General features: G+C 37.0%; 5 protein-coding genes and 1 non-coding gene across 8 annotated transcripts; 2 read left to right on the top strand and 4 right to left on the bottom strand.

Annotated features, from left to right (window-relative positions):
* The first annotated feature begins 212 nt into the window (after positions 1–212).
* Positions 213–5,552, top strand: LOC104880646 (toMV susceptible protein tm-2-like). The gene is made up of 3 exons (XM_010658028.3): positions 213–3,640; positions 3,782–3,928; positions 4,042–5,552. Exon 1 carries the CDS (start codon positions 213–215, stop codon positions 3,138–3,140), a length of 2,928 nt encoding a protein of 975 aa, XP_010656330.2. The 3' UTR covers positions 3,141–3,640; positions 3,782–3,928; positions 4,042–5,552.
* On the bottom strand, positions 4,296–5,651 carry LOC100268077 (uncharacterized). The gene is made up of 2 exons (XM_002284481.4): positions 5,305–5,651; positions 4,296–4,832 (listed from the first exon to the last, which is right to left on the bottom strand). The coding sequence occupies exons 1-2, from the start codon at positions 5,548–5,550 to the stop codon at positions 4,635–4,637; spliced, it is 444 nt and encodes a 147-aa protein (XP_002284517.1). The 5' UTR covers positions 5,551–5,651; the 3' UTR covers positions 4,296–4,634.
* A 251-nt stretch (positions 5,652–5,902) lies between these two features.
* Positions 5,903–9,216, bottom strand: LOC100245756 (uncharacterized). Of its 2 annotated transcripts, none has more exons than XM_010658027.3 (6): positions 8,982–9,216; positions 8,821–8,890; positions 8,626–8,731; positions 7,576–7,674; positions 7,356–7,487; positions 5,903–7,279 (listed from the first exon to the last, which is right to left on the bottom strand). In XM_010658027.3, exons 1-6 carry the CDS (start codon positions 9,109–9,111, stop codon positions 6,062–6,064), a joined length of 1,755 nt encoding a protein of 584 aa, XP_010656329.1. In that variant the 5' UTR covers positions 9,112–9,216; the 3' UTR covers positions 5,903–6,061. The 2 variants fall into 2 exon arrangements, with proteins under 2 accessions (XP_010656329.1, XP_002281040.1); XM_002281004.4 differs by having other exon boundaries at positions 8,970–9,215.
* A 49-nt stretch (positions 9,217–9,265) lies between these two features.
* Positions 9,266–9,346, bottom strand: TRNAL-AAG (transfer RNA leucine (anticodon AAG)). The gene has a single exon. It is a non-coding gene; the product is annotated as a tRNA-Leu (tRNA).
* Positions 9,347–11,160: 1,814 nt separating this feature from the next.
* On the top strand, positions 11,161–18,590 carry LOC100264634 (kinesin-like protein KIN-13B). 2 transcript variants are annotated; one of them, XM_010658026.3, is made up of 12 exons: positions 11,161–11,765; positions 11,867–12,049; positions 12,815–13,009; positions 13,230–13,337; positions 14,073–14,150; positions 14,241–14,322; positions 16,063–16,222; positions 16,314–16,616; positions 17,052–17,270; positions 17,356–17,860; positions 17,946–18,011; positions 18,091–18,590. In XM_010658026.3, the coding sequence occupies exons 1-12, from the start codon at positions 11,619–11,621 to the stop codon at positions 18,265–18,267; spliced, it is 2,223 nt and encodes a 740-aa protein (XP_010656328.1). In that variant the 5' UTR covers positions 11,161–11,618; the 3' UTR covers positions 18,268–18,590. The 2 variants fall into 2 exon arrangements, with proteins under 2 accessions (XP_010656328.1, XP_059596593.1); XM_059740610.1 differs by having other exon boundaries at positions 11,214–11,765; positions 14,241–14,326; positions 16,067–16,222.
* A 293-nt stretch (positions 18,591–18,883) lies between these two features.
* Positions 18,884–20,233, bottom strand: RD22-B (rd22-b protein). The gene is given in 3 exon segments (NM_001281209.1): positions 18,884–19,878; positions 19,972–20,074; positions 20,195–20,233. Coding segments are annotated over 3 exon segments (984 nt in total). The 3' UTR covers positions 18,884–19,036.
* Positions 20,234–24,718: the final 4,485 nt, after the last annotated feature.

Genomic DNA, 24,718 nt, shown 5'->3' with positions numbered 1-24,718 from the left:
GAATTGAAAGCTTCAAATGCATAAAATTATGCCAATAGTTACCAACCCCATTTGTTTATTGTTGTTGACCTGATATTCCTTGCTACAATAATAGAAGCAACCTAGGAACCAGTCAAGACTCAATAGGAACTACAAAGAGATTCCAACCTCTGTTTTGGTCCATTGAAGCCAATTCTCCTTGAATTTGCTGAGTTGAGGCCGAAGAAGTACAGATGGCTGATGTTGCTTTTGCTGCAGCAATTCGGAAAGTCGCTGACATACTTGGCAATCTTCTGGTTGATGAAGGCACTCGTTGGTATTGGTTGCAGGATGACATTAGGTGGATCCACACGGAGATGAGACGAATTCAATTGTTCCTAAAAGGTACTGAAGACATACAGGGCAACAGTGAAGGAGTGGCGAACTTGATAGAGGAGATCAGAGATCTGGGTTTTGATGTGGAAGACGTTATTGACACCTTCTTCCCTAAATTGGCATCACACAGAAATAAAAGGTCTCTGGGTTGCCTTTCAACTAAGGTTAGTTGCAACCCAATCTCCTTCACCTTTACTCGACATAAGTTTGGAATGGAGATCGCAAGAATCAAGAAATGGATTGAAGACATCAATCGTGCCCAGACAACTTATGGCAATACAGGTAACACCAGCAGAGAAGAAGAGCAGGACCTGAGGCAGACATTCCCTCATGTTGAGGTACCCAATATAATTGGTTTCGAAACACAAACTGAGAAATTGAGGGCCAAACTACTTGATGAGGATACACCATATTGTGTGATTTCAATTGTTGGTATGCCAGGTTTGGGTAAGACAACTCTTGCTAGGGAAGTTTTTAATTCTGTCAAACAAGGTTTTCAATGTTATGCTTGGGTTTACATTTCTCAAGAGCCTAGACTGAGAGATGTTCTGCAAGATATAGGGAGACAAGTGGGCTTGGCAAAGGAGATGCGAGAAGAAAGTCTGGAAGCTAACCTGTTCAAGTTTTTGAGGGAGAAGAGGTATGTATTAGTCCTTGATGACATATGGAAACCTGAAACATGGGATGCTCTTAAAAATGCCATTCCCTGCAATTCTAACCATGGCAGTAGATTAATCCTCACTTCCCGCGCTAGACATGTAGGTGTACACATAGGTGGGGAAAACTCTCTACACATCATGGAACCACTAGACTCAGGAAACAGCTGGGAACTCTTTTCTAACATAGTTATTATCTCGTTACAAAATATCAATGGAAGCTTTCGCTCTCCACAAATGGAAGATACGGGAAGACAAATTTTGGAAAAATGTGGTGGTGTCCCTCTGGCTATTATGGTCATGGGAAGCCACTTGTTGTGTGTAGAAAGGACACTACCTGCATGGAAGAGGTTCCTGGGAAGCATGGGCCATGGACGACCTGGAATTTCAAAAATCTTGGCTTTGAGTTACAAAGATTTATCCCACGAGTTAAAGCAATGTTTTCTCTATTTTGGTCTTTTCCCTGAAGACCATGAAATCCCTGCAACTAAATTGATTAATCTGTGGGTGGCTGAGGGATTTGTACAAACCCGAGGAGAGCAGACACCAGAGGATACAGGGGAGGATAATCTGCACGAGCTTATCAGTAGGAACTTGATTCAGGTTGTTAGGAGGAGGTTTGATGGAAGAGTTAGAACTTGTCGCATTCATGATCTATTGCGCAACCTTTGTATTTCCGAGGCCAACAAGAACTTCTTCTTCACAACACATGACAACATTGATTCTACTTATCCAAAGAGAGTACGTAGACTTACGACCTATCGCAGTAGCATCTGTGACTACATCTCTCTAGGCTGTCACACCCCCAGTCTTCGAGCTCTGCTATGTGTCAATAACAATGAGGAGATACTTCAAAACAAACAACTTGAATATATACAAAAAGGCTTGGGACTGCTTCGAGTGCTGAGTCTTGAGGGAGTAACATTCCCACCAACTCTTCCAGATGCAATAGGGAATCTTGTCCATTTGAGCTACCTTGAATTGGGGAGAGACGGTCTTGTGAGGCTCCCTTCCACCATAGGCAATCTCAAAAATTTAAAAACCTTGGATGCTAGACAATGCAATAATCTCGTCTTACCTACTGTTATGTGGAAGATGAAAGAGTTACGACACATTATCTTGACTCCCATAGCCACATTTGAATATCAATCGAAGTCTATAGGCCAGTTGCAACCAATTGAAGATGTATCTCTTCCAAATCTTCAAACTCTGCATATGATAAATGGCAACATCTTGAAAGCTGACTGCTTGCGCAAATTTACCAACTTGAGAAAATTGGGACTTGTTTGTGATGTTGCACAAGTTACTATAATACTATCAGATGCCATGACCATATCAGATAAGCTAGAGAAACTGACATTGACAGTTTTACCTTCCAAAAAAGGGAAAGAAACTAAGGTGGACCTTTTTAATGCAGATACTTATCCGCTACTCGATCTCCCTGCATGTCCAGCACTGAGTTTTTCTGCCTATCAGAATCTCAGTAGCCTTTATCTGGAGGGGGGATTTAAAAAGCTGTTAGATTTTCCCACAAGCCTCATCAAGCTCACTTTGTTGCAGATTCAATTGGAAGAAGACCCAATGGAGACACTGGGAAAGCTTCCCAACTTGAAGAAGCTTTACCTTGGTAGATTTTCGTACATGGGACTTAAGATGGTTATCTCAGGACCCGGTACCTTTCCTTCACTTGAAGACTTGATAATTGAGCTACTGCCTTTAAAAGAGTTGGAAGTGGATGAAGAAGTAATGCCGAAACTTAGGTATGTGAAAATAAAATTTGATGTTACACTAAAGATACACTCGTCGGTCCACTCAGATAGATTGAAAAGAATATTTTCCGAATTTAACGACTACCTCATGCGTATGAGTTTTTTGGAGCTGGACCTGGACCTGAAGCATTTTCCAGGCTGGCTGGATGATGATATCTTTTTCTTGGAGGAGGAAGATTTCATCTTGGAGCCAAGTAAGGATGCTAATAAAGGAAAAGAATTGATGCCTGATGAGGTTGCAAAGCAAGACACTGTTGAAGATCCAAATGGCATTTCTAAAAGGCCACTCGAATTGGGCCAATGCTCATCATCAGGAGGACAAAGTGAAAGTGAACAGAGAAAGAGTGGGGATGCTAATTAAAGAAAGGGGATGATAATTGACAGGGAGGGAGATAGAACAAGATACTGTTGAAGATCAAAAGAGTATTTCTGAAAACTCACTTCAATTTGGTCAATGCTTATTGTCAGGAGAGGACATAAACAGAGAAAGAGAAGAAAAGAGCTGACATTGCATTCAACTGTTCATTTGTTTGTTTGCATTACCTCCCAGTTTGGAGCATATGACTGATCTTGCAGATTTGATAACCCCTTGCAAGCCACATGATCAGGTACGCACCAATGAAGTTGAAGCAGGGACCTCTTGTTTCAGACCTCTGGCTCCTGTGTAATGGTCCCACCTGACTAAGCAACCCAATTGGGTTAGTTGTCTTTGTTAGATGGCAAAGAACCTATTAGGCACTTGAAGCTTCTCAAAAGCAAGAGAGATGAAATTCTTGCAATTCTTCATTTGGACTTCTTATGCTACACAGGTTCGAGAAACCTTAAGAATTAAATGCATGCAAGAAGAGGTGACAGAAAAAGGTATATTCTTCTATAGTTTCTTGTTTCTTGGTATAAGGATTTTCTTATAGTTCAATAAAGAGTCACATATACAAGTAACAGAACCTAGATTATAATATGTGGTTTCTTCTACATTTCTCATTTTAATATACTCATTTGCAGGAGAGAAGATCAAGATATCAAATCATTTCCTCCTACAAACAATCAATGCAGATAAGCTTAAAAGAGAAAAAGGGAGGGACAAAGCACTGCAGTTTTTTCTTCAAATAGACAACATCATATATAACTCCTCAACTGCTAACAAACTTGGTAAGAGTTCTCCTGACAGTTTCAAAAGTTAAAATTTGAGACTTAAACTGAGTCGATACGAAAAATCGGCATCTAAAATTCATAAAGTAATCATAGTTTCTTTTTCCTTACAGATAGTTCTAGTCTATTTGTAATGTCGAGTCTCCAGGTTGAAGCACAAACTGCCAGAAACTCAAAGAATTTCAAAGGTTTGTGCAGACTTGTCACATAGAAAGAAAAGACTTTATCATCAAGCCTAATGTTGATATATCATAATCTTCTTCCCAATACTTCAGCACTTGTATTTGACACCGTATCACTTGTACATAGCTTGTGAAATTTCTTAGTTATTAAGGATGATCAGATGCTTGTGACCAAATACAAACAGTAAAAAAGAAAAATAAGCCTTGTATTATTCATTTCAAAATTGTTAAATAACAAGACAGCTCTTTATATCATCAAAATCTTTTAACATAGGCACTGGAAGACTACCTTCCCAATTTTTTAAACAATAAGAAGTCCCAAGTAATTGCAAAAGGTATGAAAATGACTTTCAGCTCCATGAAAACTTCAGGTTAAACTCCACCTCAAACAGGAAGATCTACCTGGTTTAGCATTATCACTGCATATCCACTTTCTATCTAATGCATCACATAAAGCAAGAGGTATTGGTGAAGGCAAGAGAGCTTGGCAAGGTTCAAAGACCATACTCTTCAGCAGATGAATTCTACTGCTTTTCTGGGTTATCAGACTCTTCCTTCTCGGGATCTTCCTCTTCTTCTTCTTCTTCTTCTTCTTTCTTCTCTTCCTCTTCTTCATCTTCATCCGGAGGGTCATATGGCAAAGGTGGTGGCAATGGTGTTTTCATGGGGCTAAACTGGGGGAATATATCTGGTCTACGCCCAGGCTTGGGCCTGTTCCACTCCTGCATTGAAAAAACAATATAGCATTGGTCAGATTATCAGAAAATGAACATCTCGAGGGAAAAAGTACTAAATCATCCACCTATCAAGCCTTCACTAGTGTTTTTCAGGTTTTCTAGCCCCAGCACTCACTAAATATTCATATTGATCAACATAATCATTTGAGCGAATCCATTAGGTCTCGCCTCTCCTGAACAGAGTGAGTATGACCCATACCCTTTCATTGGCTCTCATAATACACAAAATTAATCATTTAACATTGGAGCATGAAAGCATATATTTGGAAAGCCATAAGTTGAATCAACTGCAAATCGAAATTTCGATACACCAGGAAAATTCTAGCAGGAGCTCATCCAAAGAATAATTTTCCTTGCTCTATTTTCTTTCATCAATCAATTCAAAAGGTGGAATTCACGAGGTTTTAATAAATACATAGAAAAGAGAATGGGAGGACAGAGAGAGAGAGAGAGTTACGATGGGGAAATCAAGGGGATTCCGACGAGTTAATTTCTCCTCTTCGGGAGCCATAGAAAGCACTCGCTGCTTCAGCTTACTCCGATTCTTGTGAAACATCATCTGCTTCCTTTGAGGTATGAAGAGTGGCGTGAGAATAAGAGAGCACCTGCAGCTGAGAGATGAAGAAGATGCATAACCCAATTCTAGGGTTTTGGAAGTGAAAGATGCAGGTGGCATTAAGATGCTGCTGCTGAAGGAAGCCATGGTTTCTTTCTTTCTTTCTTTGTTTTTCTCCCTCAAAATCGAGCTTTTAGCCTCCTTCAGGGCACCCAACCGCCATTCACCCCTTTTATAGTGGGCTCCTTTTGGCACTGTACATTTTCCTGGCAAGTTGATTTATCCTTTTTTTTTTTTTTTTGGCTTTTTATAAAATTTAATTATACATTTGATATTTCACTTATAAAATTGTGTACAGGCTAAAACTTACTTCAAAGAAGTTGATTTTTTTTTTTAATTTATACAATAAATCTTTTCATATTTAATAAAACATTTATAATACCATTATTATTATTTATAAATTATAATTTTAATTTTAATTTTGAAGTGCTAGTGGGAGTTCAGTTGAGAGTATACATTGTTTGTGCTTAACTTTGAACATGTATGAATCTTGAAATCCTAGTAGCTATAGTATTATAAAGAGAAAAGCAAAAGAAAAATCAACCTCTATCACTTGAAAGTTGAAATATCAAGAAGACATTTGAGAACAGTGTGGCCTTCATGCTTTGGCTCTCCACTTCCCCGCCAAGCGCTTGCATGCTAGTGGCAATCTAGACCTTTGAGATACATTCCTTTCCTCATCGCTATCTTCGCTATCCAAGACGATGATGGTTTCAGGCATTGGTGATTCCTCTGCTCCAGAGACATCCACAGCTTCACCTTCATCTTCATTGGATTGCTGCTTCTCACCATCCTTATAGATTTGAGGTATGGAGAGGGATTGCTGCTTCTCATTGCTCCTTTGCCATTGACCCAGAGGTTCCATTGCCTTCTGACCAATTCTGCACTTCTTACTGCTGGCATTTATTATACATCTTTCTGATTTCCAGTCATAGCATTCACCGGCTTGGGGCATAAGGGAGGACTTCGATGAATCCATAGAAGGGCCTTTAGGGTGTGAAAGGGGCACTTCATGAGTTGGCACCAAATTCTCCTTATTATCACTTTCCTCTGTCTTTGATGAGCCTGAGAGTCCCAGAGAAAGCTTCTTACCCGAGGAACACAGCTTCTTCAGCTTTGTGTTGGTAAATTCATGTCCTGTCCCATCTATACAGCCCTTATTCATCCGCAAACCATTATGGTTAACAGTCTGGAGAATTGGTGAGGCCTTGTGTGAGACATTGGATTCAATCTGGGAGGATGATAGTTGAGGGGACCCAGAAATTTTCTTGTCATTACTATCATCTACATTGGACATTTTTGAAGATTCTAATGATAGTTTCCGACATATCCAGTGAGGCTTCCCTGAACCAATGCTTAAGTAGTCATTTATAGGTTTATTGTCTTGATCCTGTTGAGGTTGTTGCTCATAATGGTTGCTAGTAGGAGGAACTGGCAATGATTTTGAAGCCACAGAAGGGCTTTGGGAGTTCAAGAGTGATGAGCTGTAATTTGGCACCTCATTTTCTTTGTCATCACCACCATCTCTCTTCTTAGTTTCACGCATAGATTCCAGTGATAACTTCTGCCTGCTCATGCATAGCTTCTCATGACTTGGATTGCAGTCATGCACTCCACCTTTGGGCTCTTTCTTTGGTCGTTTCACTACCAACTGGTTTTCCAGGCACTGATTAGGTACCTCAGTTACTTCCTTGTTCTGCATTGAGTCTGAGAATTCCCATGACAACTTCCGGCAAATCCCACTTAGCTTGCTATGACTGCCAGTGTACTCATGAATGTCATGTTTTGGAACCATGTCCATTCCTTTTATGTCCACCTACAGAACGAAAATACAAATTTTTCATGAGGATTGTGCTCACCAAAATAGAACCAGATCAATTAAGTGCTAATACCATGCTTGGATTTGTATTTGTTTGAATGATTTGGTTGCTGCTGTTCCCACTAGCCCCAGCTTTGGCATACTTTTCAGTCATAGATCGTGCCTTCTGGTCAAAAGCTTGTCGGTCATACTTGTATTCCTTGCTCTGCATATTCATCCAAACATATCATGAATCAGATAGACTTCTTTAGCCATGATCACTGCCCTAAGTACTTGTAGACATATCCACTTACCGCTTCACACATTAGGCCATCATCAGGGTTGGGCTCACTCAGTAACAACCCAATGCTTGTTAACACAGTTGAAATGTTCAGAGATGGTTGCCACGCACCCTGCTTGGATTGGAAACTAACCCTTGTTATGAACTAATAGATGAATGTAATTTGTAACTGAATTTCACAACTTCACAACAACATCTCACCCATTATTGTTACTGACCCTACAAAATATGTAAGCAATCCATATCTTGCACATCAAAATCAGAAGATGGAAATAACAAAATTCCAAAAGATTATTGTTACTGAAAATTGTAGAAAGTATAGGCCTATCTTTGCTTTGCAGCTGCAAGAGTTTTGGACCTGATGTCAACCTTATGGGAACTACCCTTTAGAATCTTGAAGCACTGGGTTTTACAAACACATGATGCAATAAGAATCATAATATGACACTGTATATTCTTGCAGAAATTGATGGCTGGACTATAGATATGAAGTCCGCAGCTGTCAATGACACACAGACCTAAGATTTATCTTCACCCAGCAACACTGTCCAATAACTTCACTCAATTATATATCTCCATAAAAAAGATAAAATTGTTGGCATAGACTTTCTGGAAAAGAAGCTTCATACGAAATGCAAAGATTTTTCAGACACCTGAATCCATCCAGAATTTTAGACAAACCTTTTGATAATTGCACACATGATTTCTCACCAAGTTTGAAATGGAGATCATACGGGAAAATTGGGAAGGAAAGGTTTTTTTTTTCATTCTGTTTCTGAGCCAAGGGAATTGTGGTAGAAAATAACTGGGAAAATGGGGTCAGTGTAGATTATCTTCATATTTAAATTTTCTTATTGCCAAACAAAAGAAAGAAAATCAAATCCAATGCTCAATTCCTCTCATTCCTTTCCCTTGAAAATTTCGTTCCAAATAGACTATCAAGGTTATGGGTTAAGTCAAAGGCAAATTAATTAAGCAATAACTAGAGACTCTAAGTTCTAAAATGCAAATTGCACCCAAGTTTTTCTATTCAGATATCAATTCCAGCAACAAAGTAACTCACTTTAGGAGGTAGATTGAGAATGTCGAGGCAGATTCGCCCTCCAGTGTCGATATTGGGATGGTAGATGGGCGTCGCAAAAGTCACACTCGGAGGCTGAAAGGGGTACCTGCAAATCACCCCCATGAAACAACCCACAGTTTCACGAGCACAATATCTGAGAGGAAAGGATAAAAAACAGACAAGATAAAATCACACCTTTCAGGTATATGGATCTTAATTTTAAAGATCCCTTTGGCATATACAGTTTCTTCGGGTCCTTCAATCTCTGATAGACACAAATTTTCATACAATTTAGTAAGATTTCACAGAAACACAGAAAAGAAGAGAAGAAATGAAGAACTTACGGGCGTCAATACTTGATAAAGAAGAAGAGCAGATGTCGGAGTCGCCGGAGAGTTGAGGGAAGGAGGCGCCCGGCGGTGGGTCGGTGAGAAGAAGCTTGAGCTCCTTTTGCATTCGGAGGATGAGCCTCGCGGCTTGAGCCATTTGGCGGTTGGTTTCTACTGGTTTCTGCAATTTGGGGGTTTGGTTAATTTTGAATTTGGGCGGTGGAATGGCTGGTTTCTGCACTTTGAGGCTTAGGTAGATTTTGAATTTGGGCGGTGGGGTTCGGGTTATAAAAAATAAAAAAAATCATGGATGTTGAGAGTGGGATTTGAACCCACGCCCTTTCGGACCAGAACCTTAATCTGGCGCCTTAGACCAACTCGGCCATCTCAACTTTAAGATTATAATTCTAATTGTTTATTTATTAATCTAAAAGAGCTAAAATATAGTTAAAAGGATTCTGGTGTACATCATGAAATTGCTCCGCATTGCCTAAATGACAGCAAATTACTCCTGACCCGTTTAAAAGGAATGGTAAGAAATTACTCCAGATTACCTAGATGACAGCAAATTACTCTGACCCGTTTAAAAGGAAGGTAAGAAATTACTCCACATTACCTAGATGACAGCAAATTACTCCTGACCCGTTTAAAAGGAAGGTAACATGGGATTACCTCAATGGAAATATGGTGAGAAGGTTGTGTGTATAAAAAAAAAAGTTCAAACGTTTTATAACTCAATTAATTTTTTTCTACCAAATTGAGTGGAAATTTTTTAACTCAATTAATTTTTAGTCCAACAAAGCAAATAAGATGCAAACCCAGGCTTTCACTTTCTTCGTCTCAAGCCTTGAGACTTAAAGGCTAATTGTTTTCTTCTATTTAGTTTCATTATGAAAAATAATAAATAAAATAAAAAATAATTAAGGCTATATTTGGTTCTCAAAGGGAAAATATGAATGAAAGAAAAAATAAAAAAAATAAAAATTAATTTTAAAATCATTAACTTACTGCATATACTATTTAAAACTCATTTAATTTATTTTTCCTCCTTTATATAAAGCTTAAATATTTAAAAACATATAGATGTTTAACTAATTTTAATTATATTTTAGTTTCTTTTGTATTTTTTATATTAAAACAAAACATGAGAAAATCATGTTTTAGTATTTTATTTCTTTCTCTAGTATTTTTTTAGTAATCAAACATAAAATAAAATTAGTTAAAAATTTATATATTTTATAATCATTTAATCTTTATATAATTGATAAAAATAAATAAAATAAATTATAAAAAAATATATAAATAATTTATTAACTTTGAATCTATTTTTATTTTTTTTTAATTTTATTTCCCTTATATTTTTTTTTTAAAAAAAAAAAAATTTGAACCAAACATAATATAAAATTAAAATAATTTTAACCCCCTTTCAATACATGTTTTCTCCCCAAGTGGATCTATTGTAACACAACTTCAAAGCGAAATCATTCTTGGGTTCACTAGCTTACAAACCCAGTCTAAGATTTTGTGCACACATGAGGTCAAGGGTCTATTATGAATGCACATATGATCTTAGGTCAAATTTTATGCAACCGCAATAATAATAGAGTAACAAATAATCAAACCAAGACGAAGTTTTCATTATTAAGAATTCAAAGATTTTTCCATTCAAAAGTTAGCCTTTCCTTCTTTTTATTTCTTAAAATGAATCGGTATCCGATGGACTAAAGTTGAAGCCACATATGAGCATGATTTGCTCCCGGTATGCCGCATCAAACAATCATGCGTCCGCAGTTGAAGGATCAGTGGCGGGAGCCACTTCAATGTACCGTCTCCACGCTCAACTCGTGACTCGGAGACGTGGAACAAAGTAACAACCCACCTTCTCCAAATTCATATAAACAATTTATAATTTTGGTTTTGTGGTAAAAAGCTATAAATTTGGCAATTTGCTGTTTTTATCCTTTTTGACTTTTCGGAAATACCATTTCGATAATTTCTCATCATCTGACGTGGCGTTCCCTTATCCATGTTCAACATGCAGGCACGAAACTTGATACATATTTGCATGTAAGACTGATTATCAATAAATAATTTTTTTTTCTATAAATGAAACGTGTGATCGACCTCTCATATAAATATTTTTGCATAAATTATAATATAAAATAAATTAATGTACGAATCTAATTGGAGGACGCGTGGTCCCTTGAGACCGAGCCAAAGCCCGCTCCAGGAGCCGTCAATAATTCAAAATACTGTGGGGTCCAGTATCTTTCAGGTCCTCAGGCCATGGTCTCTCGGTCTCCAGTATATTAGTTTTTTTTTTTTTTTCCACCTCTGATTTGCAGACGAGGGCAACAAAGAAGAAGAAGAGCCTCGAGAGTTGGCCCGGTCTTCGCTTTCAAAACTTTGAAAATCATTTCAAATTTTCAAAAACAGTAGAATAAAGAAATATCATCCCACCCAGAAGGCGCCCCTCCGTCTCTCTCCATCGCTGCTTCTTTCAAAAGCGCTCTCTCTCCCTCTCTTTCCGCGGTAGTTCACTGTACGGCCGGCAACATCCGCAGCACGTTTCTGTTTTCAGAAAGCAAAGGCAAAAACAGAAACTTTGAAATTGACTTGTGTTTCAGTACAAATCCTAATCGGATTGGGCGGACGTGAGGGAAGATGAACGCGGTTGGGCGACAGGTGCAGAGATCGGGTACGACGGCGCACCACCACCGGCAGTACTCCGATAACTTCATCGAGGCTTCGTCCAATGCCAGATGGCTACAACATCTCCACTCCTCGAATCCTACAGTTCCTGCTTTGCAGGTGGTGCCGGTGACAGTTCTTTATTTGTGTCTTGGGAGTTCTCCTCCGATCCGATCCGTGCATTATATTTTACGTTTGTTGTTGTTTGAATCTGAGTGCAGGAGTTTGGTTTGTACAGTTCAAGGATGGGGAGGGGTGTGCAGAGGAGTGCAAGTGAGCTGGGATCGGATCCTTCCACTCCTCCGCTGTCTTCGCGGTCGTCGAGCTTGAGGAAAAACGCGGACGACGTGCTCAGCCCTGGATTGTTGGATCTGCACTCCTTTGATACGGAGCTGTTGCCGGAGGTAGTGTCTCTCTTTTTCATTGTTTCCTGGTTCCCACATACTGTGATTTTTTAGCTCAGTCGAGTATCTTGTTTCTTAGGACCAGACGGCAAAAAATGAAAAATATGAGAAAATTGTTTTCTGGACAAGCGAACAACGCCTTGATTATTTATTTATTTTAAAATATGATTTTCTTTTTTAGCTCTTGGGTTTTGTTGCTATCAATTATGATTTTCATAAGTTTTAGGGATTCTGCTGAATTTATATGTTGTCTTTGCTGATTTGAATCTATTTTCGTTATTGATGACGTTTGATTTACTGTGTGCTAGTGCTTTCAGGAGTAAGGAGAGCAGTAGAGCACTGAGTTAATTAGGTCCTGTTTGGTTTTTGGGGAGAATGGGAGAAAAGAAAAAAAAGATGCTGGCGAATGGTTGAAAATGATTCCTTTTCAAGCATTTGTCTTTCGTTTTTCCTCATCATTCCCGAGGATTTGAGAAAACAGAATTATCAGATTAACAAATTATGTCCTGGAAAACCTAAACATCATTTAATTAGTGATGTTTTGTTTCTTCCATGAAAAAATGAAATGGGACCCTTGGGTTCAAATTTTAAGAAGTGGACAATCTAATCACCTCATGAAACTTGTATCTCACAGTCCCATGCCATGATTTAACACTTGCTAAGATTGTGATTACTTAGTTGCTGTCATGGCAAATCAGTAAAAACTTGGAAGCACCTGATTTTGCACATATTGATTCTTTGATGTTATTGTGTAACCATTGGCAGATTCCAGTTCCTGGTTTGTACGATGGACCATCATTTCGTCAACATGTTTATGGTAAAAGTTTTGATGACTCTGAGCCATACCTTACCAACAACAAGCTTGCAAACAAGGCCCGTGGGTTGTCTGATAATAACCTTCTCAAAAGCTTTTCAGTTGATAAAGAGAAGGCTAGTAATGTTGCTAAGATCAAAGTTGTGGTATGTTCCTTCGGTACTATTTCAATCCCTCAGTTATCTTTCACTGCATGGTAGACTCGAGTATTTGATTTCAGGGAAAAATTGCAACACTAGATCTTTGAAGTCTCACAATCAAATGGTTTCCTTTATAGTTGTGCCGCCTTTTACCATCACAAGGTGGTGGTTTCATTAAGTACTATTTCTTCATGATGAGAAAATGGTAATTATAATTTTATTGCAGGTGCGCAAGAGACCACTTAATAAAAGGGAAATGTCAAAGAAGGAAGAAGACATTATCAGCATAGTTCCAAATTCTAATTATCTCACAGTTCATGAAACAAAACTCAAAGTAAGTGTCTGGTGGGATGTTTTCCTTGATATTGCTTGTTACAGATGTAACATTAAGCTGGAATGTCTGTCTTGTGTTGATTTTATGTTACTGCTGTATGATCATTTTTCTGTCTCTTCAACTCTCCAGTAGACAGTACAGCAATGCATTGGACAAAATTTGCATTATGGTTGTTATGACATTGTTGAAAATATCATTCCCTTGAACATGCTGCATGATTGCATAAGGACAAAAATGGACTATACGTCTTTTAGTGGTTTGCCAGATATCTGTTATTTGAATTTCCTACACCATGTGTGTGAGATCGAAATGGTAAAACTTCATACCATATCAGTTATGTTCATTAAGAATGACTTTCACTTACATATCCACATTATGAGGAAATTGGGCATGAATGATGAAGCAAGTGGAGAAATAAATGACCAAGCATTTATAAATAGGACTATTTGTCAAGCATGATTTGTGTTTTTAGAGGCCCAAAACAAAGAGTGGGATGATTTTAAATGTTTAAGTTGTAATAGAGGTTTCATTAGGTTTCTGTCTTAATTATAAATCATTTGCTTTTGACGGAATCTTCTGACTTGAAGTTGCTTGATGACTATTTATTTATTCCTTCCTGTGTCTGCCTATTCTAAATCTCAGCTTACATTTTTCTGTCAAGGTATAAGTGGATATGAAACTGGATGTTATCTAGGAAGCGTTTTACTTCAAAATCTGATTGAGCACATTCTGCAGGTTGACCTGACAGAATATGTTGAGAAACATGAATTTGTTTTTGATGCAGTGCTAAATGAAGATGTTTCAAATAATGAGGTAAGCATATGACAAGTCTAGGATTAACGCTACAAGGAAGACTCGACTCATTTTAATATCTCTGGATTTTTTTCCCCAAAATTACTGTAGGTGTACTCTGAGACTGTGGAGCCCATAGTTCCAATAATTTTTCAACGAACAAAAGCAACTTGCTTTGCATATGGGCAGACAGGCAAGTGGTTTGAACCTCCTCTCCTAAATTGGGACCAGTTTATCTAGATGTATTGACATGTATACTAATAGAAAAAATCACAAATTTCCCATGTTGTTGATTAGGAAATTCATTTTTGTAGTTTTATGTTCTTTCTCTCTCTTTTTGGGGGGATTGGGACACTTTGTTTTTCCTTTGCGTTGTTGTATATCCTATAACATTAGTTTGGACAAATGCATGGTAAACACAATCAGCAATTTGGGGTAATGTTTTGGTTCCAGCACACACCAATATGTGTGTATTATAGTTTTAAAAGGTGCACATAAAGCATGCCTAGTCCTAAGGCACAACTGCTCTCTAGTTATAACACTTTGTTGGAGAGGGATCTCTCGTCTACCTTTCTTTTCCTTTCTAAATACTTCTATTCTTGAAATTTCTAATTGTATGTTGAAATTTATATAATATCATTACTTTTTTGTTGTATGTTTCTTTTAAATGTTTAGAATCTTATATTTTTTTTATTGATTGGATTAGATTTTGGATCATGTTTTATAAAATTGATATGATCCTAGGTCACATTTCACTTTGCTCAGGTACATGCCTCCTGTTGCTCCTTGTGCCTAAGCTATAAGAAACTTTTGTGACTTAGGTGCTTTTAAAACTGCGGTGTGCGTATGTATTTATTCTTCCTTTGATTTTTCGCTACTTCAATCCATGTCCTTTCAGGTTTTTCCTTCTCTTAGCAGCACCTTCTACCTGAACCATGTTAGTCATTAGTATGATTATGGTCTTAGTTATGCGTGGCTAGATCATCACCATCTTCATTAATTTTCACTTATTTTATCCTGGTGGTCCCAAATTTCTGATGCATGTATAAGTCTTCATTTTATCCTCCCTTTTCTTGGCCCTTGTCCATCTCAACATCCTCATTTCAGCCATAAATTTTATGAACTTTCCCTTTAGGTGCACCACTTTGGTTTTTAACAAAAATTTGTGGTAGACATTTTGAAAAAGACCACATGGTTGCTTACCAGCTTCTTATTAAGCATACGAGATGTAATTTTATAGCATATAGTTAAATAACTCAGGAATTCATTCTGATTTTATTTTATTTATTTTTATTTATTTATTTATTTATTTTTCTGATGGGCATACTGAAGTATTCTAGATCCATGATTTTCCTTTTGAATTGTTCCTGAATATTCCCAGAATAGCTATCTATGCTTCAGTTATTCCCCACTGAAGTTGATACCCAAAGATATGGAATCTTTCCAAGCTTTTCGAAGGCATTTTTTATGTACTATTTCAGAATGACTGCATATGCTTTTATTCTCTCTTGCAGAAGATAATCAGATTGTCTTGGTTAACTGAAGCTATCTATGCTTCAGTTATTCCCCACTGAAGTTGATACCCAAAAATTTGGAATCTTTCCAAGCTTTTCAAAGACATTTTTTATGTACTATTTCAGAATGACTGCATATGCTTTTATTCTCTCTTGCAGAAGATAATCAGATTGTCTTGGTTAGATGTTTGGAAATGTGCTTTTATTCTAATTTGCTTTTCATCTCTAAATGCATGAGCAAATGGTATTTGGACAGTGTCTGTCAAATGTGCACATTATTTTTTCTGTCAAATATGCACATGATTATTTTGGGCTTTTTTTTATGGATATCTCTTCTCTTTTTCTTCTCTCTCTTCACTTTGTCTTCACTTTCTTCTGTTCTGCAAATAAGCATGAGCTAATCTCATTCCCTTGTTCAGGGAGTGGAAAAACTTACACAATGCAACCATTGCCACTTAAAGCTTCTGAAGATATTTTAAGACTAATGCACAACACTTACCGGAATCAAGGTTTTCAGTTGTTTGTCAGCTTCTTTGAGATATATGGGGGGAAACTTTTTGATCTCCTTAATGATCGGAGGTAGGTTCTTTGAGCTTTTGTGGCCCTTGGCTAGGCAAGTAATATTTGCAATCAGGTTCAATTCCATGAACTTGGGAATTTTATTCTGCAGAAAGCTTTGCATGAGGGAGGATGGGAAACAGCAGGTCTGCATTGTGGGTTTGCAGGAATACAGGGTGTCAAATGTGGAGACGATCAAGGATTTTATTGAGAAAGGAAATGCTACTAGGAGTACTGGGACAACTGGTGCTAATGAGGAATCATCCCGGTCACATGCTATACTTCAGCTTGCTATCAAGAGATCAGCTGATGGTAGTGAATCAAAGCCTGCCCGACTTGTTGGCAAGCTGTCTTTTATAGATCTTGCTGGAAGTGAGCGTGGTGCAGATACTACAGATAATGATAAACAGACAAGGTAGGGTTTATTTGGATATGATTTGTTTTTCAGAAACTTAATCTTTTCAGATGCCTTATACAATGATTTCTTGAACCAATGTCACTTGACATTGCATAGAGACTAGGAACCACAGTGGCGGAGCCAGGGGGTGTGGGGGTGTGGGTAAAATATAGCAAAATTATGATTTCTAGCTTAATGGAGAGTTTGTTTTCCATTATAATTGAAGTGGAGCAAATCCTCGTTTTTTAAGACTTTTGAGTTTATCAGGAGGGGCATGTACCTCCAAAGCCCAAGCTAGCTCTGCTCCTGGGAACCATCACATATCCCTGGAGATACTGGATCAACTGGATGATCTAACCTTATTCTCTGTTTATTTTGGGATTGTCTGTAATTACAGATGTTCAAAACACAGATGGACGAATAATCGCGTCAATCTTAAATTTTTTGTTGCAGAATGGAAGGTGCTGAAATTAATAAAAGCTTGCTCGCCTTGAAAGAATGCATTAGAGCTCTTGACAATGACCAAGGTCATATTCCTTTCAGAGGAAGCAAGCTGACTGAAGTTCTTAGGGATTCATTTGTTGGGGACTCACGCACTGTTATGATATCGTGCATTTCACCGAGCTCAGGGTCATGTGAACATACTCTGAACACACTAAGATATGCTGACAGGTAATGTAGTTTTGCAACAGAACTAGGTATAAAGAAGTGCATTCTCTCATTGCTTGAATAGTTCTGATGGATATTTGCATTCCAGGGTAAAAAGTTTATCAAAGGGTAACATCTCCAAGAAGGATCCGTTGTCTTCATCCTTGAACCTTAGAGACTCAACTGCGTTTCCTGTATCTTCACTTTTACCTACTGCATCAAACATTGAGGACAACTTACCTGATATTCCCAATGAAATCAACAGGTTTGGATGGTCCAAACAAATTGAAAAAGAAACCTCTCCCCCTTTTAAGGTGGATCGTGTTCCTAGTGGAAGGGTAGAGGGCAATATACCTGCATCTTCATATTCAGATTACTATAAGGGTCAAAGAGGTGGTCAAAGTGATGTAACTGAAGATGATGTCGATTACTCTGAGGAAATCTATAACCAAGAGAAACCATCTTGGATAAAGAACAAAAAGGTGGAGACCTCCCAAATATCAGCTTTGGAGGATAAGATGAGGAAACCTGAGTCTCATATAAAACGGAGGGAGCTGCCAGACTTTGAGGCCAACAACTTGCGGCCAGATGATGATCTTAATGCCCTGTTGAAGGTAGTGGCATTACAAATATCTAAGTTTGATTTTTCTTGTATAATCTTTCGATTACCAAATAAAACTTGTCTTTCTTTTGTATTAGGAAGAGGAAGATCTTGTAAATGCTCACAGAAGACAAGTGGAGGAAACCATGGACATTGTTAGGGAGGTCAGTGACAATCAGTGTTTGGCTCACTTAGTTTTTGTTGGTGTGGTTATACTTTATTTCAGTTTATTCATTTGTGCAGGAGATGAATCTGTTAGTTGAAGCTGACCAGCCAGGCAATCAGCTGGATGATTATGTCTCTAGATTAAACACCATTCTTTCTCAGAAGGCTGCAGGTATTATGCAACTACAAACCCGCTTGGCTCACTTCCAGAGGCGTCTGCATGATTATAATGTTTTAGTATCTTCTGGTCATTGATTTCACCCTGGAGCGATGACGAAAACCACTAAATTTGATCAAGCAATTAATGTGAACTTATTTCTCCCTTCTGGAGGTTTTGCTTGGAGCTGTTCAGTTCCACCCATTTCAGTGTGACAGATTTGTTTTGAGATGGGTGCTTGGAGTGCAACCTTGTGTTTTTCTCTCAATTGTTGCTATTTTTAAGTGTGTTGCCATAGCAACGTGTGAGTTGTATACAGGGAACCTGATAAATATGTATTTGCTCATTGGCATCCATTTGTAGAGCTCTGCGGCGGTGCAATTTTATTAAATGCCACATACACCCTGTTTGAGATGCTCAAGCCTGTGAGATACGGAACTTGCATATCCATAGATACGTTGCTTCTTTTTAATTGACAGCTAAATCTCTATGGACTTGCTCAATGTACAACCTTGAAACCTTTGTTTTTCATTTCTTTTCCTATGGCTAAAAAAAAATCCATCCCATTCCTGTACATGGGTATTCCCTGGGCCATTGTCTGTTCCCTGATTATGATCGGTAATTTAGGTATGTTAGTAGGTTACTGCTAATTTTCTGCTGACAGTACAAAATCAAACTGTTGTCAAACAGAAAAAGTGGTAAAACTATTATTTTGAATAACCCACATCTCCAGCCAGTGCTATAGGTATGACTGACTGTCATATATCTTACATAGGGGAGGTACACTTAGAGCTTTGTGTTATCTTATCATACTAAGAAAACTAAAGCTGGTAGCCCAAAGAAGCAGTGGTTTTGGGTCGGGCATTTCTACTTGGAAGTCCAAACGATATGGTCCTCCGGAAGGAAGTGACATATGGGAACCGTCCCTGGCTTAACCTTGAGCACTTGAAAAGCCAAGTGCCTGGGATTCCATTTGGATGGGTCTATGTGGCATGCAGCAACAGCCTTGACTTTGGTCCCATCGGCACCCACCATTGGAACCAGGTAAGCTTTTGTTGCATGCGAAGCGTGGCAGTGGAAGACAGCATATGGATAGTTCTGGCCATGGCATACCACTCTTTTGTCCCCTACCATCTTTGTAAGTCCCGGTGAGATGGTGAATTCCTGCTGAGGACTCTCCTCTTTACCCACCTCAGTCGCCATAACTTTGACATTTTTTCCCAGCTTTGAAGTGCTATAATCTACCATTGCCTCCAGCGATGTGGCACAGTATTTGTCCTCTCCCTCCATAGCTGGCACCTCACACTCTTCAATGGTCTTCTTCATCTCCAAAGCTTCAGCCGATCCAGGCTCAACAGAAAACCGGTTCAGGATGTCTGAGAACTCGTTCGACGAAAAGGGTATGGTTTCAGCAACATGGCGGGGTAGAAGTTTGGCTCCGGATGTAGTTTTAGTGAAGTGAAGGTTCAGTTTTTTGCTAGGATGCAAGTCTTTTTCTAGGAAGAAGAGAGCCACATTCGGATCGTCTCGGAGCTGATCCTGAGAAGCAGCGTAACGGTATATAAATGGCTCGTGCCATGGATGGTATGGATGGTGTGGGTGGTGCCGCCACCATAGGTACTTGGATCCGTCGGGTCCTGTGCCCACAGATACTCCACCACCGCCAACACCTACGTCCACTGCTTCATCCCCAAGACCTTCATCCTCTTCTGTTCAACCAGCAGACAACAATAATTACAAACGTTTTTAAGTACTGGAAAAATACTGTGAATGAATGATAAGTGATCGGATACAAGACCGACCGGGTAGAAGATGTCGGAGAGCTTTCGGCATTGCAGTATTAGGCAACACCTTCTGCCAGTAAACGTCAGAAGGCACAGTAGCATCAGCAACAACAACTGCGAGCTGCAACAAATTCAATAGCTTTCATCAACCTTCTCTTTTACTGTATGTATTACTACTAACGATATATATATATATATATATGGTTGTTTAAAATGAAGCTAATGAATAAAAAGGCTTTACCGAGATGAGGATGATGATGGGGACAGGATGGAACTCCATTGAAGGACTCAAGCTCAAAAGCTATATGGTTGTAGTTTGGAGAGAATTGTGAGTGAACCATGAGCTAGCATGGAATACTGTGGGGCGCGATTTATAAGGGTTTTGGGAACTACTGAAATAACTCTTTCAAGGCTCCAACTGTTAATGGTTTGCTTCATTTAATGTGGTTGGATGAACTAGAGAAAAACCGTGTGACGTTTCTGAACAAAGAGAGATGGACACATAGGGCTGTGCTATTAATGCAGTGAACGAAGAGACACCATAACCGGCGAGAACTGCCAAATGAGTTTATATTGGTCACAGCTGAAATTGGGTTCTTGTGATATGTTGTTTTGACTCAAATTTGTGATCAATTTGAGCAGGTGTGCCACTGTCTCATTTATTAGGGTTTGAATTTGGTTGGCAACGGGACTATGTATTTTTATTAGGTTTGTCACTGGTTGGAATGAGCCTAACGCCAGTCCTTCAAACATGGTTTTTGTAATTTGAAGAGATGGGAAATACTTGGAGACGTTTAGATTTTTTTTTCTTAATACTTTTTGATGATCCCTAGAGAGAGAGAGAGATTGGGTTGCTAATGACCCAGCACAAACACACCAGAGAAATTGGTTCATGAAACTTTGATGGATTTTGGGGCCCAATGGGCCTAGCTCTGAAACATATTGGCAGACCTAGCCTTCCACCTGTATGGCTCCTCATGGGCCAAGCTCATTAATTTTAGCTCGGCCTATAACAAAATGAAAATTATTGGACACTTTTTTAATGCGTGGTTTGCAGGTTTGGGTCTAGAAAACAGAAAGGAAATACAAAATTCAAAATTAAAATTTAGCAATAAAAAGTTTAATTTTATTTAATAAAAATGAAAATAGAAGAAGAAAAAAATATAAAATTAAGGAAAAAATTCATACTTTAGAATCCATCATTTCTACTTCATAAAATGAAAAGAGGTTACACAAGTGAAGAAATTTACTAAAACAAACTTATATTTTATTTTATTTTCCATGGTGAATAATGAATTTTTAATCAAAAGGTATAAATAATTTCTAAATAAAAAAAACCCTGTTTTTTTATTTATTAAAAAAAATCGATGTTTTGGACAAAAAAATTCTTTAATCAATAATCCTTTATAAAAGCCACTAAAAGTTTTGTATATCACATAGAAGAATCTAATTGTTATATCGAAAAGATATTATTAATAAGTTTTTTTTTCCTTATATATTTCAAATTCTCATTTATTTATGTTTGAATTTCATTTGTTTGTACTCTTATACATTAATCTTATTTTTCTTTATACATATATTTTCATCAAATAACTTGAATTTTATTATACATATTTAATTGCTTAAACGAAAATTTTGGTAGGTATTATATTCAATTATAGAGAATCAATTCATGTCAAAATAAACGAGACAAATGTGGGGTCCAACATACATGTTATTTTCTTTTATTAATTAATCTTTATTGATATACCTGATTGAATAATGATTGATTTTTGCCTTACTCTATGATATACATGTGATTATTGTCTTCTTGTTATTGCATATGCTAACCTTATTTTCTAATAAGCATACAGTTAATTGATATTATACACTTATTATTACTTCTTTAATTATATGTCTATCCATATCTTGATTAGTGTATATTATGTTTATTACTTGCTATTCATAAATTTTTTGATCGATAATTATATCTGCCTTAACTTGATTAATAAAGATTTGATTTATGGCTTATAAGGATGCTAAAACTTATTACGATACCTTCCTAATAGATGATCTAATCCCGAATTTAAACTTGATTGTTATATATTTATCTTTCTTTTTTTAAGAAGTTACACTTATGATTTTTGATACGTTAATATTTTTCTAATTATAATGAAGAACTTCTTGATACGAAAGACGATAAATACAAGTGAATGGACACGTGTAGAAATTCAAACCTAGAAGCATTTGCAACCACCAATGCATTATATATAGAATGACCTCTATTGTATTTTCAATGCGGGTGCCTAATCAGCCTGACTTATCAAAATAAAGTAATCTGACCTGTCAAACATCATAATATTTTAGTTGATCCAAGGATCTTGACCCTTCAATCATTTTGCCATATATGGGATCAAGTGGGTCCCATCATCCATGGTGCAATCTTGACCATCCAATCAAAAGACCTACTTCCCCACCTTGAAGGTAGAAAATACCATCAAATGTGCAAAAGAAATATTTTTTATAGACGTTTATTGAACAAAATAGAATAATGATATCTATGCACATAATATCTCAATAGTTGAATATATATATAGTAAGATTTAAATTATTGAATAAAAATAAAAAAAGATAGAATTAAGATATAAAAATACAAATAAATGAGATATAAAATAACAATATCTGATTGATGATATATTTTTTATAAATATTAAAAAAGTATAATTCGAAAATATAATTACACTTACTCAAATGCATGGAAGATGGGACATTACTTTACATGATATTAATTAAGAAAAATTCTAGGATTTTATGAAAGCCTTTGAGGGGATAGATTTAGCAAGGTAGGGGGCAGACTGCTGACCTGAACAGAAACCCATGTGCCAGTGTGCCAGTGTGCCCAGATATGGAAGCATTGTGCCCCCCTTTTGGTCACAACATGAGATATAAACCGTTACGCACCACCCACCTGTCATGGCCTCTATTGTGGCTTCATGCTTGGTGTGGGAATAGAGATGTACATGAAAGGACACAACTTGTAATCATTTTTTCTTCTTCTTTTTCAGTTCATTTGCTGGTAAATTGATAGATGACAACACACTCAACAATATCATTGAAGTGAATCTACCACCTTTTTTAATGCTTGTCAATCTCGCTTTGGTCTATACATATGTTGGCATTTGGACGAATACCTTGTGTCCTTTATGACTCCCTGTTTCCGATTTTATCCAACTTTTACTATGCATGTTTTTGTTGTTTTCTCTTTAGCCAATGTTGCTTTCACTGGTCTCTTCTTTTCTCTGTTCATAACTTTTTCAATGCAAATTTTCTCTGATCATGGTGATAAACATAAAAAGAAATTGGCAAGAGATGGTGTCGTCTAGACCTTGATTTGTGAGAAGGATGAAATTTGGACACCTTAGATTGGTGGATTCTTCTAGCTATATTTGGTCTGCGGCTTGGAGTAATCCTTTCTCTACTTTCTTCGGATTAGACACTGTAAACAGTATTTGTTATACCCATTGTCTTTTCATCCTCCTTCTTTATTATTATGACCTTTCCTCGTTGGCCTTTCAAACCCACGTGACTTTATCTTTTTCTTTTATCTATATTTTTTCATTTATTTTAAAATTAATATAACGAAGATATTTAACATGATCGGATCAATCATATCTATCTATCACCGATAAAAAAAATCATTTTACTATATCATAAAAAATATTATAAAAATAGATCCAAATATAATTATTATATTTTCAAAATATGGGATGCCTTGAACCACGAACCCCTCGTTACATCATATATATTATATTCTTTCTTATATATAATATGGTTCTTCGAGTCAACAAAATTTAAAATCGACAAGTGATAAGTCTTATACACATTTGACATGTGATATCTATTGAAAAAGCGGTGCATGATAAAATTTGAAAGATCGCAAAATTTACTTTTACAAATCAAATCAAATCAAATCTTTCAATTACAATAAAAATCAAAGTATTACACATCCTATCTTTACCAAGGAAACATCTTTATCATTATCTTTGGGACATATTTTTATCACCATCCTCCAAATTACGATCAAGGTAAAATAATTGAAGGAATATATTCTTTTATAGAAAAATATTACAACAAAGATTGTACCTCATAATTTATCAATTTTAATAATTTCTTTTCCTATTATTTTACTTATATTATAAGACTTTCACGAAATTTGTGCATATACTTGTATACTTGCATTCTCATTCAATAACCAAGGTTGTTTTAGCGGTCTTGACTAGATCTTTGGTAGGGCGCCGATTTAACTAACATTAAGCTAATCACAAAATTGGTCAAATATATCTCCAAATCCTATCTAAATTTGTTTAAATTTGTACATGTACAAAATTGGTTGGCCTTCCTTTTGATTCTACATGTTCGATGTCATTAAATTTGTTTAAAGAAAGAATTAAAGACTCTTTTCCATTAGCATAACTTTCCGACGAATCATTAGCATCGACTTCATGCCACCCAAGTAAAAAATAATAATAATAATTAAGGAGACGAAATCATTGGTGGATTCTCTATTTGAAAGTTTGAAAGTGATATTCTTGGAGTTGTTCATCAAACTTAGACATTAAGATATGATTAAGCTAACTTTTCTAAACACTAACCAATCAGAGATTAGGGTCTGCTACACTATTAACCTTATGTAAGCTTACATATACAAGATTTATCTGCTAGAACCTCCATGATTCTATTTCGTCGGCTTGATTTTCACTATGCACGTCATTAATTAAGGGTGATT

Source organism: Vitis vinifera, chromosome 11 (genome assembly GCF_030704535.1).
Source record: "Vitis vinifera cultivar Pinot Noir 40024 chromosome 11, ASM3070453v1".
Lineage (NCBI taxonomy): Eukaryota > Viridiplantae > Streptophyta > Magnoliopsida > Vitales > Vitaceae > Vitis > Vitis vinifera.
This window is presented reverse-complemented; position numbering and strand designations above follow the sequence as displayed.